The 14,568-nt window shown below is 41.5% G+C and overlaps 1 protein-coding gene across 1 annotated transcript; it reads left to right on the top strand.

The window, feature by feature from the left end:
* The first annotated feature begins 1,021 nt into the window (after positions 1-1,021).
* Positions 1,022-9,548, top strand: LOC130577086 (glutathione S-transferase 3). The gene is made up of 7 exons (XM_057372194.1): positions 1,022-1,096; positions 3,410-3,516; positions 5,056-5,107; positions 5,848-5,980; positions 7,033-7,174; positions 8,165-8,296; positions 8,848-9,548. The coding sequence occupies exons 2-7, from the start codon at positions 3,430-3,432 to the stop codon at positions 8,989-8,991; spliced, it is 690 nt and encodes a 229-aa protein (XP_057228177.1). The 5' UTR covers positions 1,022-1,096; positions 3,410-3,429; the 3' UTR covers positions 8,992-9,548.
* The last annotated feature ends 5,020 nt before the right edge of the window (positions 9,549-14,568 follow it).

The following is a 14,568-nucleotide window of genomic DNA, read 5'->3' as shown; positions in this document are numbered from 1 at the left end:
TTTCTATTTCTATATTTATTTCAAGTTGTTTTCAGTGTATCACCTCTCTTTCAGCCTTTTCCCCTGGCTTTCAAGGCATAGAAGCTGAAGTTAGTTTACATTTACAAACCCAGACCTTTTGTTAGTTGTTTTAAGTGGGCTGAAAACCATTTGCACAGATGCAGAACTAGGTGAAAAATACGTTTAYGTGTGCAAGGATTCCTGGTTTTACCAGGTAGGGAGTGAGGAGCTCACGGATTTGTAGGTGACTGCGGAAACTGGAGAAACGATRAAGTGAAATAAAAGACAGGATTTGCACACATCCTCAGTGAACTCACCCTCAGTTAAGAGGAACGTGCATATTCGTATATGCAAACTGAAACCAACATGGTGCCTGTTTTGAGAGCAAAACAATGGCAAACTGCCCCATGCAGCGCCTCACTTGGATGTGTCTGCAGTCTTGGAAGCTTGACTACCCTACGTTCTCCTACAAATGGACCTTGAGCTTGTTTGGAGGTTCTAGCAGGGGAGCGCAGCTACCGTATACCCTTGACCGATGAACGGTACCGTCTCTATCGGGGAGGTCGTCCTCTTCGACCGAGCGCGCAGCTTCGGGAGGGACGCACATGGAGCGTTGAGGGAGGAAGGGGACACCCGCCTAGCCAGCCAGATCAGCCGAATCAACCCTGGCGATCAATGGGGTGACAGATGTCGCAGCCAGATCGCCCTCACATCCAGACAAATACATTTCGCACGGAAATATTTATACCTCGATATCCTCGATGCTCTTCACGTTATGGTGCTTGACTAGGCTCAAGACTCCCGTAACACAGCGCATAGGATTATCATTCTTCAACGAGAAAACCTTCCGAGAAAAACGGGTTCCTAACCAGTTTAAAGGTTTTAGCGAAATTCTTTGGGTTACAAATCTTCCCAGAAGCCTTTGCAAATATGCAGAGTTTTGGTTTCCTATTGGCAGTTGTTCMGCTAGTTACGGCCCCGTGGGCGGGGCGGGGAGGGCCCGGCGGCGGTAGCTGCTATAAGCGGGACAGCGGGAGTGCTCTGCTTTGGGGCGCCGTGTGTTCGCTTGGTATCATCGCTCTGATCTTCCGTGTCTGTGAGTAATGCGGGCCCCTGGGATTTCTCTCATCCCGTCCCCCCCCGCCAACCACTGCCTGTGGCTCGCTTGGCTCAGTTAAAGCGGGAAGCGGAGTCTGTGCCGGGCTCAGGGCTGAGCCGTGGATCCGCTCCCCTTCCCGGGCTCTCCCTGTCCCGCTTGTCATCCCGTGTCTGCCAAGAGCTTGTCCCCAGGAGGGSTGGGAGCTGATGGCCCCGGGGGCTGCTGCCTGTCACACCTTGAGCACGGATGTGCCCCCGGGTTGGTGTTGCGGGTGCGCAGTGAAACCGCTGTTGGGGTGTTGAAAGCAGGCAGGGAAAATCGGGCCCTGGAGTCCTGGATCTGCGGGGACCTGCCAGGCACAGCTGTCCCCTGGGCCACTTCACTGATGTTCTTTTGGTCCGTGTTCTCCTAGCGTGACAGCGATCGCTTCTTGCACTGATATTCATGTTCCCTCATTCCCCCYGTTAGTCCAGATGGCTTTCATAAARCACAGCAAGGGAGCACGCTTTTCCCAAATTCCCTTTTGCTGCTGAGGTGTCAGGCTGAGGGGAATGGATAGCCGCTTACAGCACTTGAGGCTTCTGGCTGCAAATTGCCACTTTCCCTCCTGATGAAGGGTGGAGAAGGAAGAAGCTCTTTGCCCATCACCTAGAAAGGGTGTTCTTTCCAYCAGATTTCAGTTCACAAGTCGGACTTTCCCTTCCAGTATGGCATGGCAGGCTGAGTCCTAGGAACCTAGGATGCTACAGCTCACTTGAAAGTTTGTTGATCCCCTGGTGTTTTCAAGACAAGCACTCACTATGCCTTTATCTTCCWTTTGCCTGTTCTGCATTGAGGTGTTCTGGGCATCAGTGATTTGTTTATGTCCTGGGATCTGTCTACTGGCCGGCTAAGAGCAGGTCTCTGGAAGGTGCACTGAGGAAAAGTGACTTTTCTGTATCTTCAGKTTTTTTTAGCTACAAGTTAAAAATCACCTTTGTCTTTTTTCTTCTTTCTCTGTGAATATAGCTGTATTACGAGTAGCTCCTGTTTCATTCTGTTCTTGTATGTAGTTCATACTGATACTTTTCTTCTGTCTTTTTGTGTGTTTCTAATTCACTGCTATATTTATCAGCAGTAGAGATACTATTTGGCAGTGTTTTAGTTCCCTGTGACTTACCTAGGAGCAATTAGAGGCCCCCGAGCAGGCGTGGGTGAAATAGCCTGGCTCGTTTGAATTCCCATGGTCTGATGTAGTTTCATATTTTGTGTTTTCTTTTCATGCCTGTTGGCTAACAAGCGGATCACTTTGTGCGTGCTCAAGGTCTTTTTTCCCTCCGCTTATGAAGGAACCCTTGGAACATTGAAAACTGGGGGTTATTGTTTGCATGCCAACAGCCTCTTTTCCCGAATTATTTGAACTGTGGATTGAAGTGACAAGAAATCTCMTTACAAAGGGAAAAYAGCTCTCAGTTGCAGCAAGGAYTTGCTGTTGTGGAGTTCYGCATATGAAATGCCAGTATGATGAAATTTGATTGCTCTCTTGGCTTAGGCTCYACAGTGGAATTCAGTTCCTGCTGAGACCTAAACACTACTCTTTAAAAAAAAACCCAAAACAATTAATAGCTTAATTTATGATTTCATTAAAGAACTAAAGTGCTCTTGCAAAGCATGGTATATTTGATCAACTGAAAAGTCCATAAAGTTTTGCATAGCAACAGGATTTATTAATAGAAAGAAATGCGACCTGTAGAAGGCTAAGTAGTGTAACACTGAATCTCTGTATTTTAATCTGGATTATTACAGGAGAAACAGGCCATTTTTCTGAAGTTTCTACTGAAGGCTGGATCACTACAGCTAGAAAAAAAAAAAGCAAGAGGCTTAAAATACATTCCCATGCTTCACTTAATCATATGTAGAATTAATGTTTAGATACTTTTGGCATTCTTTGACACAAGGTCTGCCACTTTTGGAAACCTGGTCCACTGCCTCTTCTCTTTGATCAAGACTTGGCTTTCAGTGGTGTCTGTGAAACTTTAGTACTMAAACTTACATTTTATAAATTTTTAAGGATTTTCTTAGGGGCAATTCTTTTTTTTCTCTTATCTCCTACTTAGCAACTTGATGCTTACTTTTCCTGAATTTCAGGGGGATGAAAAGTCTGTGAAATAATTTGACTTGACTGTGCAGCAATATAATCACTTTACAGTGAAACTTTGTTGAAATATTTTGTCAAAAATTAACTTACATTTTTGTTGTGTGAGTGACCTGTGAACCATTATTCCTGCATTATTTGTGTATTTAACTTACAATCTCTTATAACTGTTTTAGGTAACAGGAAGTTTGAAGTCATGTCTGGAAAACCKAAACTTTACTACTTTGATGGAAGAGGCAAGATGGAGTCGATTCGTTGGTTGTTGGCTGCAGCCGGGGTYGAGGTTTGTTTTTAGAGCTTTTAACTTTCAGCTGCACATTGGTAAGCTKGTCTTTAAGGCAGATCACATGATATTAGTCAAAAAAGAAAAGGCATCCCAAGATGCAATAATGCAATAATAAAGGAGCATTGGGTATTCAGTGTAATTAAATACTTTTACTTTAGACACAAAAGCATGGATTCAAGTTACATGTCTTCTGAGCAGTGACACTGTATAACAGATTCTTGCTTAACACAAGAATGCAATCCTTAATTAAGTACTTGATTAGTGACCCAGAGCTGCTGAGCTGATAGATGTGTTCCTGGCATAACAAGTGTTATCTGTGCCAAGTAAAACAGCAATTTACTTTCTSTAGTCTTTCTGTTTTCAGTTGAATGCTCACACAGAGATTTTTGCTTTATTTTTCACTCCACTGGCTGCATCCTCCATAACAAGCTGTAACACAAAATATGTTGTGTCTTGCATCATTTAGATGAAGCTTAGCAGAGTGAAGTGAGCAAATTGACCCACATGTGTAGGGAAATTGGAAATCTCTGTGCAGGAGGAAAAGTATTTGGGTAAAACAGAGAAGCAAGATACCACTTTAAAATAACTATTTCTGATTGGTATATAATTTATTCATTTCCTATTCATCTTGGTGGTAAACTCGTAATAGAGTTTGAGGACAGAAAGAACTAGTATTTGCTGAGGGTCCTCTTTTATACAATAAGCTGTAACAGTGGATACAGTTTCTTGTGTAGTGTATCAAGGAGTACAAGTTTTTTAAAAAGACCACCAGTCTTTATTTGAAAGCCTTACAGAAGACAGAACTGTCTGTGTCTCTCCATCATTTGTTCCTGTGTTTTAAGTCCCTCTCTCTCTTTTTTTTTAATTTAAAAATACCCCTTATTATGGGTACCAATTCCTACATTTTTCCTTGGAATATTCTTTTTCTGTCTTCTCGTCAGCAGAAACCTGGGTTCTGAATTTTAGACTGTGATCACACTTCTATGGTTGAACATTGGCAATATAGTAATATGCCTAATCTTCTGGGGTTTCCCTAGTAGAGTAACTCTTAAGGACTAATATGAGTACCACAGATGTTAAGAGAGATGCTGATTCAGCAAACTTCTACAGTAAGCTACYTTTACATTACTTTGTAAAAGCTTTAACTTCTGAAGAATTTGTTCCTGTCTAGCTCCCAAATCAAAATTTCCCATAGCATAGCYTTTTTCCATGTTCCAGAAAGCATTTTAARGACAGCTTTATTGTGTTGTTGATTATTGTTAATTAAATTGCCTGTTCAATACCAAACAAACCATCCTCACTCTAGTTCTTATTGCCTGTTTTGCTAGGGTTGCCCTTAGCAGCATTTATCAAGTATGACAGTCCAAGAGATTTTACCAGCACTTCTGTCCTGGATATGTTCTCTTTTAGAGCAATATCTGTAATGGAAGGAACCATGATGTAATTATTTTCCTTTTATTGTGTTTAAAAAGTTTATCTCTTCTAGAAATGTGAAAAGATTATTACTTGCTCATTTTCYTCTCTCTATTTTGTCAGTTTGAAGAAGAGTTTTTGGAAACCCGAGAGCAATATGAGAAGCTCCTGCAAGGTGAGTCCATGTGAAATCTCAAGARAASCATGTGRCCAGACTTAGAAAAGATGTATGAAKTCTTTGAAGATTGTGTGRGACTCCCTTTCCACACAGAAKAGAAWGTAAAGTAAARGGAGTAAAGCTGAGGGCTGCAAGCWRCTGCAGAGGCTGTTWTTTCCATATGTRTACAGATGAAATTGCAAACTGAATATCTTTCCARCTGAAGGGTTTCCCAGGCCTCTGGACTCTTCTATTTATTTGTCTACCCATCCCACCTGGTCCCACAAACKTAACCAYRGGCTTCAATAATTAGAAAAWATYCCAAASTTTCATTTTATGTCCTGATTTAGTTTAAAAATTGGTCATAAGAGAGAAATCTGTGAATCTAACATTTGCTTCAAATAGTGTTTGAATAATGGAACAGAATCTCTGTACATTGTTTAGAACCCAACAWTTTTTACTTGGTTGAGATGTTTACTATGATTGTCTCTACTGCATTTCAATTTCATTCTAAAAGCTGCTGTACTTCAACTTCAGTGAATTTTTTTTTAAGGAAGGATGGTACCCAGAATAATTGTGTTTTTCAGTTTAATTTTTTTTTCACAAACTGTAATTTATTCTTTGCGTGGAAGAACTCCAGTTTAACACAGTGACTACCCTCAGCAAGCTGACCATAAAAGCAACAATCTTCTGAAGACAGCAAGAAATGTGATGTGGAGTTACTAGATCAGTAGAATAATGTGTGTCTTTCCTTTTAGGTGGATCCCTGATGTTTCAGCAAGTGCCCATGGTRGAGATCGATGGGATGAAGATGGTGCAGACCAGAGCCATCCTCAGCTACATTGCAGCAAAGTACAACCTCTATGGGAARGACCTAAAGGAAAGAGCCTTGTGTGTAATAGTATTACTCTTCTTAAACTTATTAGAGTAGCTCAGATGCATCTAGAATTAATTTCATAGTTGCACACACACAGAATCACTCGTGTGCCTCAGTGATCCACAACTTGCAGTGAGCTGGAGAGGCCACAGTTACATGCAAGCCGACTTATTTGTTCTAACTCAGATACTTTTCACATAAAAATATTTGAGGCWGGGGTTTATTGTGCCTTAATGAAAGATTAATACAGCCTGACACAGGTATTCAAGCGGTGACTGGCATGTAGCTACTGAACTACTGTTGTAATCAGAAAACTCTGGAAAGAAATGGTTAGTTTTTAACATTTGGCTGCAAAACAAGAGCTGYCAGTGACATTATCTGTGATTGCATGATGTCCCACTGCACTGTAAAAAGTGCGTAGTTTAGRTCTTTGGGAGCTGGGGAAAGAACAGCTAAAAGCTGTTGAAAAACTATTGGTATGAAATAACATCCATGTGAAATTACATCTTGATGTTGTGTCTATGAAGAAAAAAATGATTGAGCTATGTCAGTATGTAGCATCTTAAATGCCCATCTACAGTACAAAACCTGCTCTCGTAGCTCTGGAAAATAGACAATCTGAAGAACTGCAGTACTGATAATTTAGCTGGACGAAGAATCTGGTATTCTTCAGACTTCCAACCTCATTATTAATCTATTTGGCATTACTTGGACTTCTGTTGCAATTCAGAAGGTGGAATGCATCCAGACAAGTCAGGATGTAATGACTCYTTCTGGTGCTGTGTGTTTCTCTGGTGATTTTGAAGTGATCTGCAACATCAGAGTTATACCCTTAATCTCTGTGCAATCCTGTTTAATCTTGCACAATGAAGCAAGGAAAGAGCCAAAACCACTACAAATACAAGACTCAGACTGTGATATATTTTTTTTTAATTGCAGAAATAATTTCCATGAGGGGGATGGAAAATTGAATTTTTACTAATTTTTACTATTCTAAAACAAGCATAAGGTAATTCTGCGTCTGAAGTACCTTCTATTTAAGGTTTTTGTTTTCTTTCATTTTAAGGATTGATATGTATGTTGGAGGAACTGATGACCTTATGGGCTTCATTTTGATGTTCCCTTTCTTATCAGCGGAGGATAAAGAGAAACAACGTGCTTTTATAGTTCAAAAGGCAACAAGCAGGTATTTCCCAGTATATGAAAAGGTATGTAGGAGGATSATTTTCTTCCCTGATTCTGGAGGGATGACAATGGGAACACTGGGTATTTCACCACAACCAGAAGCAAAAGTGTCAGTGCAGTACTTTATACCAGGACATCCAGACTGTCAGCTGGTGGGGTGTCACAGCAGTATCAGACAAGTTGAGGTGGATCAACCCAGGAGCCTTTTGATGTATTTTCTCCCTCATGTCAAGGTGAAGAAGGGAGTGATGGAGCAGGTTTGATGGGCACCTGGTGTCCAGTTGATGGGTCAACCCACCACAGTAACTTGCATTGTAAAAGCAGTACTAATTGTCTTCTTTAACGTTTCAAATACATTGTGGTTTTGGGTTTTTTTTAATACAATAGTACACTGCTATCACTGCTGACTTCTAGCCATACTGGAATCTTGGTGTTTTTCTAACTGATACTTTKAGAAATAGGATGCTAGAGGTACTCTCAATGGAAATTAATATGCACAGACAGGATGATCAGGCAGGAACAGGTGCCTCTCTGTTTTCAAGATTAAAGAGAAGACAGTTTTCCATTTTGCCAGGTCTCCTATAGGTAGTTGCAAGAGTGCATTCTGCCCTAGATTCCACTTGTTGCATCTTAGCCCCAGTGCTTTAGGCTGATCACCTCTCTTCTATGTTCCCTATTTTCCCACTGAAGCTGACTACATATAGAAAAAGTTAAGATACATTAGACTTGAAAAGTGKGAATGGCAAGGAGTTGTCTAACCCTTAGTCCAGTACACAGGGTTATCTACCTAGCTATAGGAGAAAGGATGGGTAAGAAAAACCCTGGCATGCTWGATTTCTGCTGTAACATGGTCAGTGGCTGCTGGCACATCCCCTGTTCCCTCCTGTTAGCTGGATGTGAAAGAAGGGTGAAAAGGAGACAGTATTGTCAAAGAAGATGTGCCTCTGCATTTTGAAAACATGAACCTCAGCTGGCTGTCCACACCTGAGTGTTTTGATCTATGACATTCCTAGGTTTTGAAAGACCATGGGCAAGACTTCCTCGTTGGCAACAATTTTAGCTGGGCAGATGTTCACCTTCTTGAAGCCATTTTAATGGTAGAAGAGAAAAAGTCAGATGTGCTCTCAGGCTTCCCTCAATTACAGGTACTTTGCACTGACAAGATGTTCATATGGCCGTAAATGTGATATTTCAAAGTCTGTTTTGTGTAGAAAATTCCACAAAACATTTGTCACTTTTTCATTGTAGTCTTACTTTTCCTGTTTTCGGAAGAGCCTTGTAAGTTGTTTCATCTATAGAAACTGTTATTTTCTGAAGGAATTCCTGTACACATCTGAAGAAATGCACACCCCCTCCCCCTTTCTTTTTTTGCCTCTCCTCACAGTTCTGTGATACTTTTAAGCAGAAGACACTTTCTGGATCACAAGAACTGATCTGAGTAATATACTCATAAACCACAGATAATGTTAAAACTTCATCCCATATCAATACAAGACAGAGGGCTGATTTGTTACTGTGGAAAATAAAAGGGTTGAAGTGAGTGGGAGTAAAATTCATCTACAGTTAAAATCATATTTCCTGTCTTGTCTCCATGTACAGCTTGTTAAAGGATGTTACACAAATCAGTAAAATAGGTTTTTTTTCTTGTGTTACTTTCTGTTCTTTAAATACCATGTACTTACTGTTTGCCTTKTAGGCATTTAAAGCAAGGATCAGCAGCATCCCCACAATCAAGAAATTTCTTGAGCCAGGAAGCCAGAGGAAGCCAGTTCCCGATGATAAATATGTGGAGACTGTGAGGAGAGTTCTCCGCATGTATTATGATATAAAAGCAAATTAGTTTGTGTGGCCACAGGCTGTAAGAGAACTGCCAGATTGCACATGTCCAATTACACTATGAAGGAAGGTGAAGGGGTGTTCGAGAGGCATTTCAATGGGCAGGAGCTCATGCTCTCACACAAAATACAGTAGGCAGGTAACTTTTATAACACTTCAGTATTAGCCTATTTTCTCCTTCATTCAACTTGAGATTTCTGGTAATTTCAAGCAAGTGAAATGGCAGCAAGAACACTGTCTTCTTAGACACTTTGTGGAATAGCAAAAAAAGAGAAAAGTAAGCTGACTGATAGCTTCAGCATGTTGTGCTGTTTCTGAGGACTTTGTTCTGAGATCCAGGTCAGATTTTCATATGTTCTTTAATATCACTTGGTAAATGAAACAAGTGGTTTTAAAAAAAGTAGAAGGGAGATGGTTCTCTTGCCAGTTCTTCTGGACATCAGTGACTGTGCCTTTATAACTAGGCTGCACTTTTATTACTGAATTAGGAAATAAATTGACTGCCAAATGATGTTTAACTGCTATATTAGGACCTGTACTAATCAAATAAACTTTTTATGTAGTCACATTGTCCTGTTGTCTCATTAATGAAGTTTGGGGCTAGCAAACATAATTTTATCTTTTCTTTATATTTGATATTAAGAGGGTCCTTGTTAACCCATACACCTGAAGGAAAGGTGTATTTTGTGTGTGTTTATAAAAAAGAGAATGGAGACGTGAAAGAGAGGTAGTAAACCATCACACAAACCTGATGCAGCTCCTGCCTAAGGCTCCTGATATGGCTCCTATCTRGTACCAACCAAACTCAAAATGTTGGTTTTTTTCTTTTTTTTTTTTTTTAACTTCGCGGTTTCCACAGACAACTAGACAAAGGAATTTAAAACGGTTTTAATCACTTTAACAAATTACACTTGTGGTTTGAAAAGCTGCTCTGCAGGATGTTAGCTTGGGGTTTCATATTTGTCAATTATAGTTCTACATTAATGATGCAGCATACAAGAAAAGACTTGTGCTTAATTCCAATGGCACTGGTTTATTCCTGTGTTAGCTATGGGTTGAGAAATAAGATGCTGCTTGACGCTGGGATGTACAAAGTTCATTMATCTGCTATTTGATGAACAAGTTACCCGTTTGAGGGTTGATCAGTCTCTCCAGCTTCAGCACAATTGAAGTTTTCAGTGCTACAAAACCCTTTTCCCTCATTGTATACAAAGTTTGTACTGATCCACAGTAGCTCATCAGCTAATGGAATGTCATTTGCAATTACAGTTTAGTCCTTGGTTTAATCTTAGATTAGTTTAATAGAAAAGTTTGGAAAACCCTATAGTTGTTTAGCATAATACCTTTGCTAAGTGAACTTCTCCTCCACAATATGAGGCAGGCTGTGGTGTAATGCTGTTCAAAAGTTCCACAAGCAAAGATGCAGCAGATGTAGAAAGTGCCTCTGCTTGAACTTACTGGTGATAGGCCTAACAGCTGATGGTTATGCCTTTTAGAAAACAGAGTGGCACAGCAGCAATAAATGTGAGCAGAAGAACAATTGGTCCTGATRCCTTGTCATCAACACTGTGTTTGGGACAGAGTTAACTTCAGCATAGCTCAAGAGTGGTTGTGTGGATTGAAAGCCACTGAAACTGCATCTGGTACACTCTTGAAGCACATTTTTCAGTTTAATTTCATCAATGGAACACATTTTTCAGTTTAATTTCATCCAGAAAGAATACAATTTATACAGTCTAAGATCGCACTGTGATGGGAACAAAGCACAGTTAAGAAATTAATCTTTTAAACATCCTCCTGTTCCAGACCACTAATGTCAACATACCCTGTAATGCTCCAAGTGATGGTTCATTTCCTGATATTTCTGTAAATTATTGAGAACTTCTGTTCTGTTTCTTTTTTTTTTTTTTACTTCTTGATTTATTTTGAAATGAAGACATGTAACAGTGTTTATACATCGTGTGGACTTCTCCATATAAAATCTACAGCCATATTTGCTTATGCTGTGTGGCAGGGCTACATGGTGTGAGTGCTGTGGTTTAACCCTGTCTCATAACCTTTTGATATTCCCATGCAGGTTTGCCAGTTTAGTTTCTAACTACACTGTAAAGAGCAGCAGGTTTACAGACTCTTATTGTGACCTTCCATATTCTGGGCAAACTAGGGATAAAATCAGTTTAATCTAAGTCTTTTACAAAACATTTTTTTTTTTTTTACTGAGCAACCTTGAGTTCTGGTAAGACCTCTAGCAATAATTATTTATGGTGTTGGCTGACTTCAGTAATGCTTTCACAACATCAGAGCTCTTCAGTTCTGTTACCAGCCTTCAAGACAGTAGCAGTAAAATACACAGATGTTTGTTGCTGTTTCTCCTATGTCTCTCAAGGTTGCTGGCCCAGTAATTCTTGGCTAAAAATTAAGAACACATAATAACCAGGATTTGTTTCACTCTTAACCATCATAAAACACTTAGGTGTTAGGCAGTATTGATGCATTCTCCAAGAAGGACTTAGGGTTTTCTTCAACTCTTGCTCTGGRAAGACCCATTTATGTACAAATCAACCTGACAGCCAGGTAAATTATGCTTAATGGAAGTAAGGGTTGTGATCTTARACAACCATTTTTGATTTAAAACACTCTTTGACAATGGAATGGCAAGTTCATTTTCCACTGAAAAAACTGGGATAATTCTCAATGTAGAGAGCACGGAATATTGGCTTTGGGATGAGTTATGGTTTCTGATGACTGTGTGGGATCTTACTCTGCATTGTGCTTGAGATGTTTGGTAGACTGCAGTTAATTCCAATGGAACTTTACTATTTGGGTGAGCACATCTGAATGGGCAAAAGAAGCATCAGCAATTCATAAGAATGTTTCAAGTCTCCTGCATGCTTCTTGTGGCATGTCTTCACACCTGACTATAGCAACACTAACAAAAAAAAAATAAAAAAAATAAAAAAAAAGCAAGACGTGAAATTCAGGAGAAACTAGCCAAGTTGACTGACCAGAGGATTCCTAACACTGCTTCCAGCTGGCAATTGACAGMTACTTCTACGCTTAAGTATCATTTGCCAATTGCCACAATAGGCAAAACAGATTTGATTTGAGGAAAAAATTCTTTATTACCAATTAATATAGTTGGCTGGTGAAAAAGAAAGAAACTTGAACATCTTCCTCCTACTCCTCTTCTTCTCAGGGTCAACCTCTCTMCTTCATTCCCGACTCCTCTGCCTTCTCCCCTCCTTCTCCTTTTGTGTTCCCAGGGCTGTTTCTCCCGGTTTTTCTCTGTCACTCTGCGGGGCAGTGTTTTTTGTCCCTTCTTAAAAATATTCCCCAGCGCTGACCCGGCCCTGGGCGCAGCCGTGTCCTGCGCTGGGTGGTTGGATCCGGCTGGAACCGGCTGAGTCCGGCTGGATCCGGCTGTGTCCGGCTGGAACCGGCTGTGTCCGGCTGGAACCGGCTGTGTCCGGCTGGATCCGGCTGAGTCCGGCTGGAACCGGCCGTGTCCGGCTGGGGCAGCCCCGGCCTCCCCTCACAGAGCCGCTGCAGCCCCCGCTGCGGTCACCGCCCGTGTTTGCTTTAATAACCTTGTCCTTAGCGGGTTTCCAAACGGGTCGTGGGGATCACTGGGTCCTGCTGGCGGTGTCCCACAGCTYTKAGGTCCAAAAGGGGAAAGTTCGCGYTCCAGAGCCGTGTAGGGCGCCGGGGCACTGCTGGTGCAGAGGAGATCGCAGGAGGCTGCCGGGAGGCTGCGCTCGGAACCCGACAGGCGGGATTGCCATTAAACGCTAATCTTGCTCCTAGGAAAGGCTCTTTTATTTGCTGCTGGTGAAAATTGGAGTCGTAGGCAGCTCCTCGGCGTGTCCCCGCCCTCCCTTTCAACAGCCCCGGAGCTCCGGGCATGAGGTTTCTTTTGCTGCCCCCAGGGGGGGCCCTGTCCTTTCAGCCGGTGCCCTCGGAGCGGCTGGCGGCAGGGAGGTGGCGCATCCCGGAGCCATCCTCAGCTGCTGGGCCCGAAAAATACCCCCTCCGTGGGAAGGGCCCTAAGGACAGACTCTGGTGCAGAGTCTTTCAATCTTTCAATCAACTTCAATCCTTTAAACACTAGATACTCGTTTTTGAACCGTGGCCGCTTTTAGAGTCAGTGGCAACAAGTAATATTCAGAATGCAGTTTATCTGTAAGGCATGGTTAACCTCTGAGCACYTGACTGAAGTATGTCTGCAAACCATTTTGGAGTGCAGGGCAGAGAAAAACATAAATATACACATTTCCAGCGGCCCCTTCCAGGCTTTCTTTCAGTGCTGAAGTATGTTGGAATTTCTGGTGCTGTAGTCTATGCCTGTCGTGTCTTCTACTTTATGGTCGTCTGAGGAAAGCCTGGTGCTGGCCCTTCTACAACTACATATTAGGTAGGTGAAGAGTACAATGAGATCCTCAGCACTTCAATATTTTGCATTTTTATCAAAGGACTAAAAAATTTCAGCACATTTCACAGAAAATAAGGACAAAAGGTAGGAAAGTTGAAACTCAGAAATCTGAATCAATATGCATACTGGGAATTAATAAACAAGAGGCATTTAGTCTAGTTAAATGCACGTTGCCTAAATTCCGACTTCTGTGAGAAGCAGGAACTCAGAGGAGGAAGAAGAGCTGAAGGACATGGTGGATAATCAACCATATACCCGCTTCCAGCATGGCACTGGCATCTGAAAATGCTAATGTGACCCTGTGTATAGTGGAAAGTTTCAAATAGCATCATTTTATGTCTGACTCTGACGTTGACCCAAGAACTACCTAGCTATAGGCATCACTTAATCCTAATGCAGGACTGGGGACAATTTTCTAGTTATACTGCAGATTTGTGTTTCTTTCCCTACAACTACTGCTTGCCTTTTCAGACCAGTTTCAACACTGCAGCAGAATCGTTTGCTCTCACACCCAGAAACATCATCCAAGAGAAGATGGACTGAAATGTGAGTATTTCTGGCAAGAGAAAAGGAGCTTCACCTCATCCTTCAGCCTCAAATGCCATAGCTTGGTACATATGCCCTGCCAATCTGCTTGGATACACATAAGTTCAAGCAGAGAAAATCCTTCTACTCRTTTTCTCAAGGAAGTAGTTACCTTATTTAACTCTTGCTATTTTTCAGCAGATACTTTTGCTGCAGGAAAACTTTAGTCAAGGGTTGATTTGGATTCCTTCGAAAAAAACCTGATTTGAACAATTATTTCTGAGAAGGTTTCGAAACTGGTTGCACAGATACAGCTTTGAAGTAAGCAGTGTAACTCACTCTTTTTAGGGTACCTTGTTGTTCCACATTCTCCCAAAGTATGCCCACAGGACAAAACAGAGGTGTAACAGGAGTGTGTGTGTCTTAATTAAGCAAGCACACTATTTTTCTAGTGCCATGGTGCTTTTTTGCTAATAGCAGGTGCTAATATGAAGGCRGTGTAGGGCTGAGGCTGGAGAACATGTACCTCAAGGATCTGGGGGTCATTTTTACCCTCCAAAAGAGACACAGTAAGAGACCTCACTAGTGTTCTGACTCTCCTTGGAGCAAGAGTGGTACCTCTTCAAA

Source organism: Malurus melanocephalus, unplaced genomic scaffold, assembly GCF_030028575.1.
Source record: "Malurus melanocephalus ecotype Western Australia unplaced genomic scaffold, MMel_1.1 scaffold_166, whole genome shotgun sequence".
Lineage (NCBI taxonomy): Eukaryota > Metazoa > Chordata > Aves > Passeriformes > Maluridae > Malurus > Malurus melanocephalus.
This window is presented reverse-complemented; position numbering and strand designations above follow the sequence as displayed.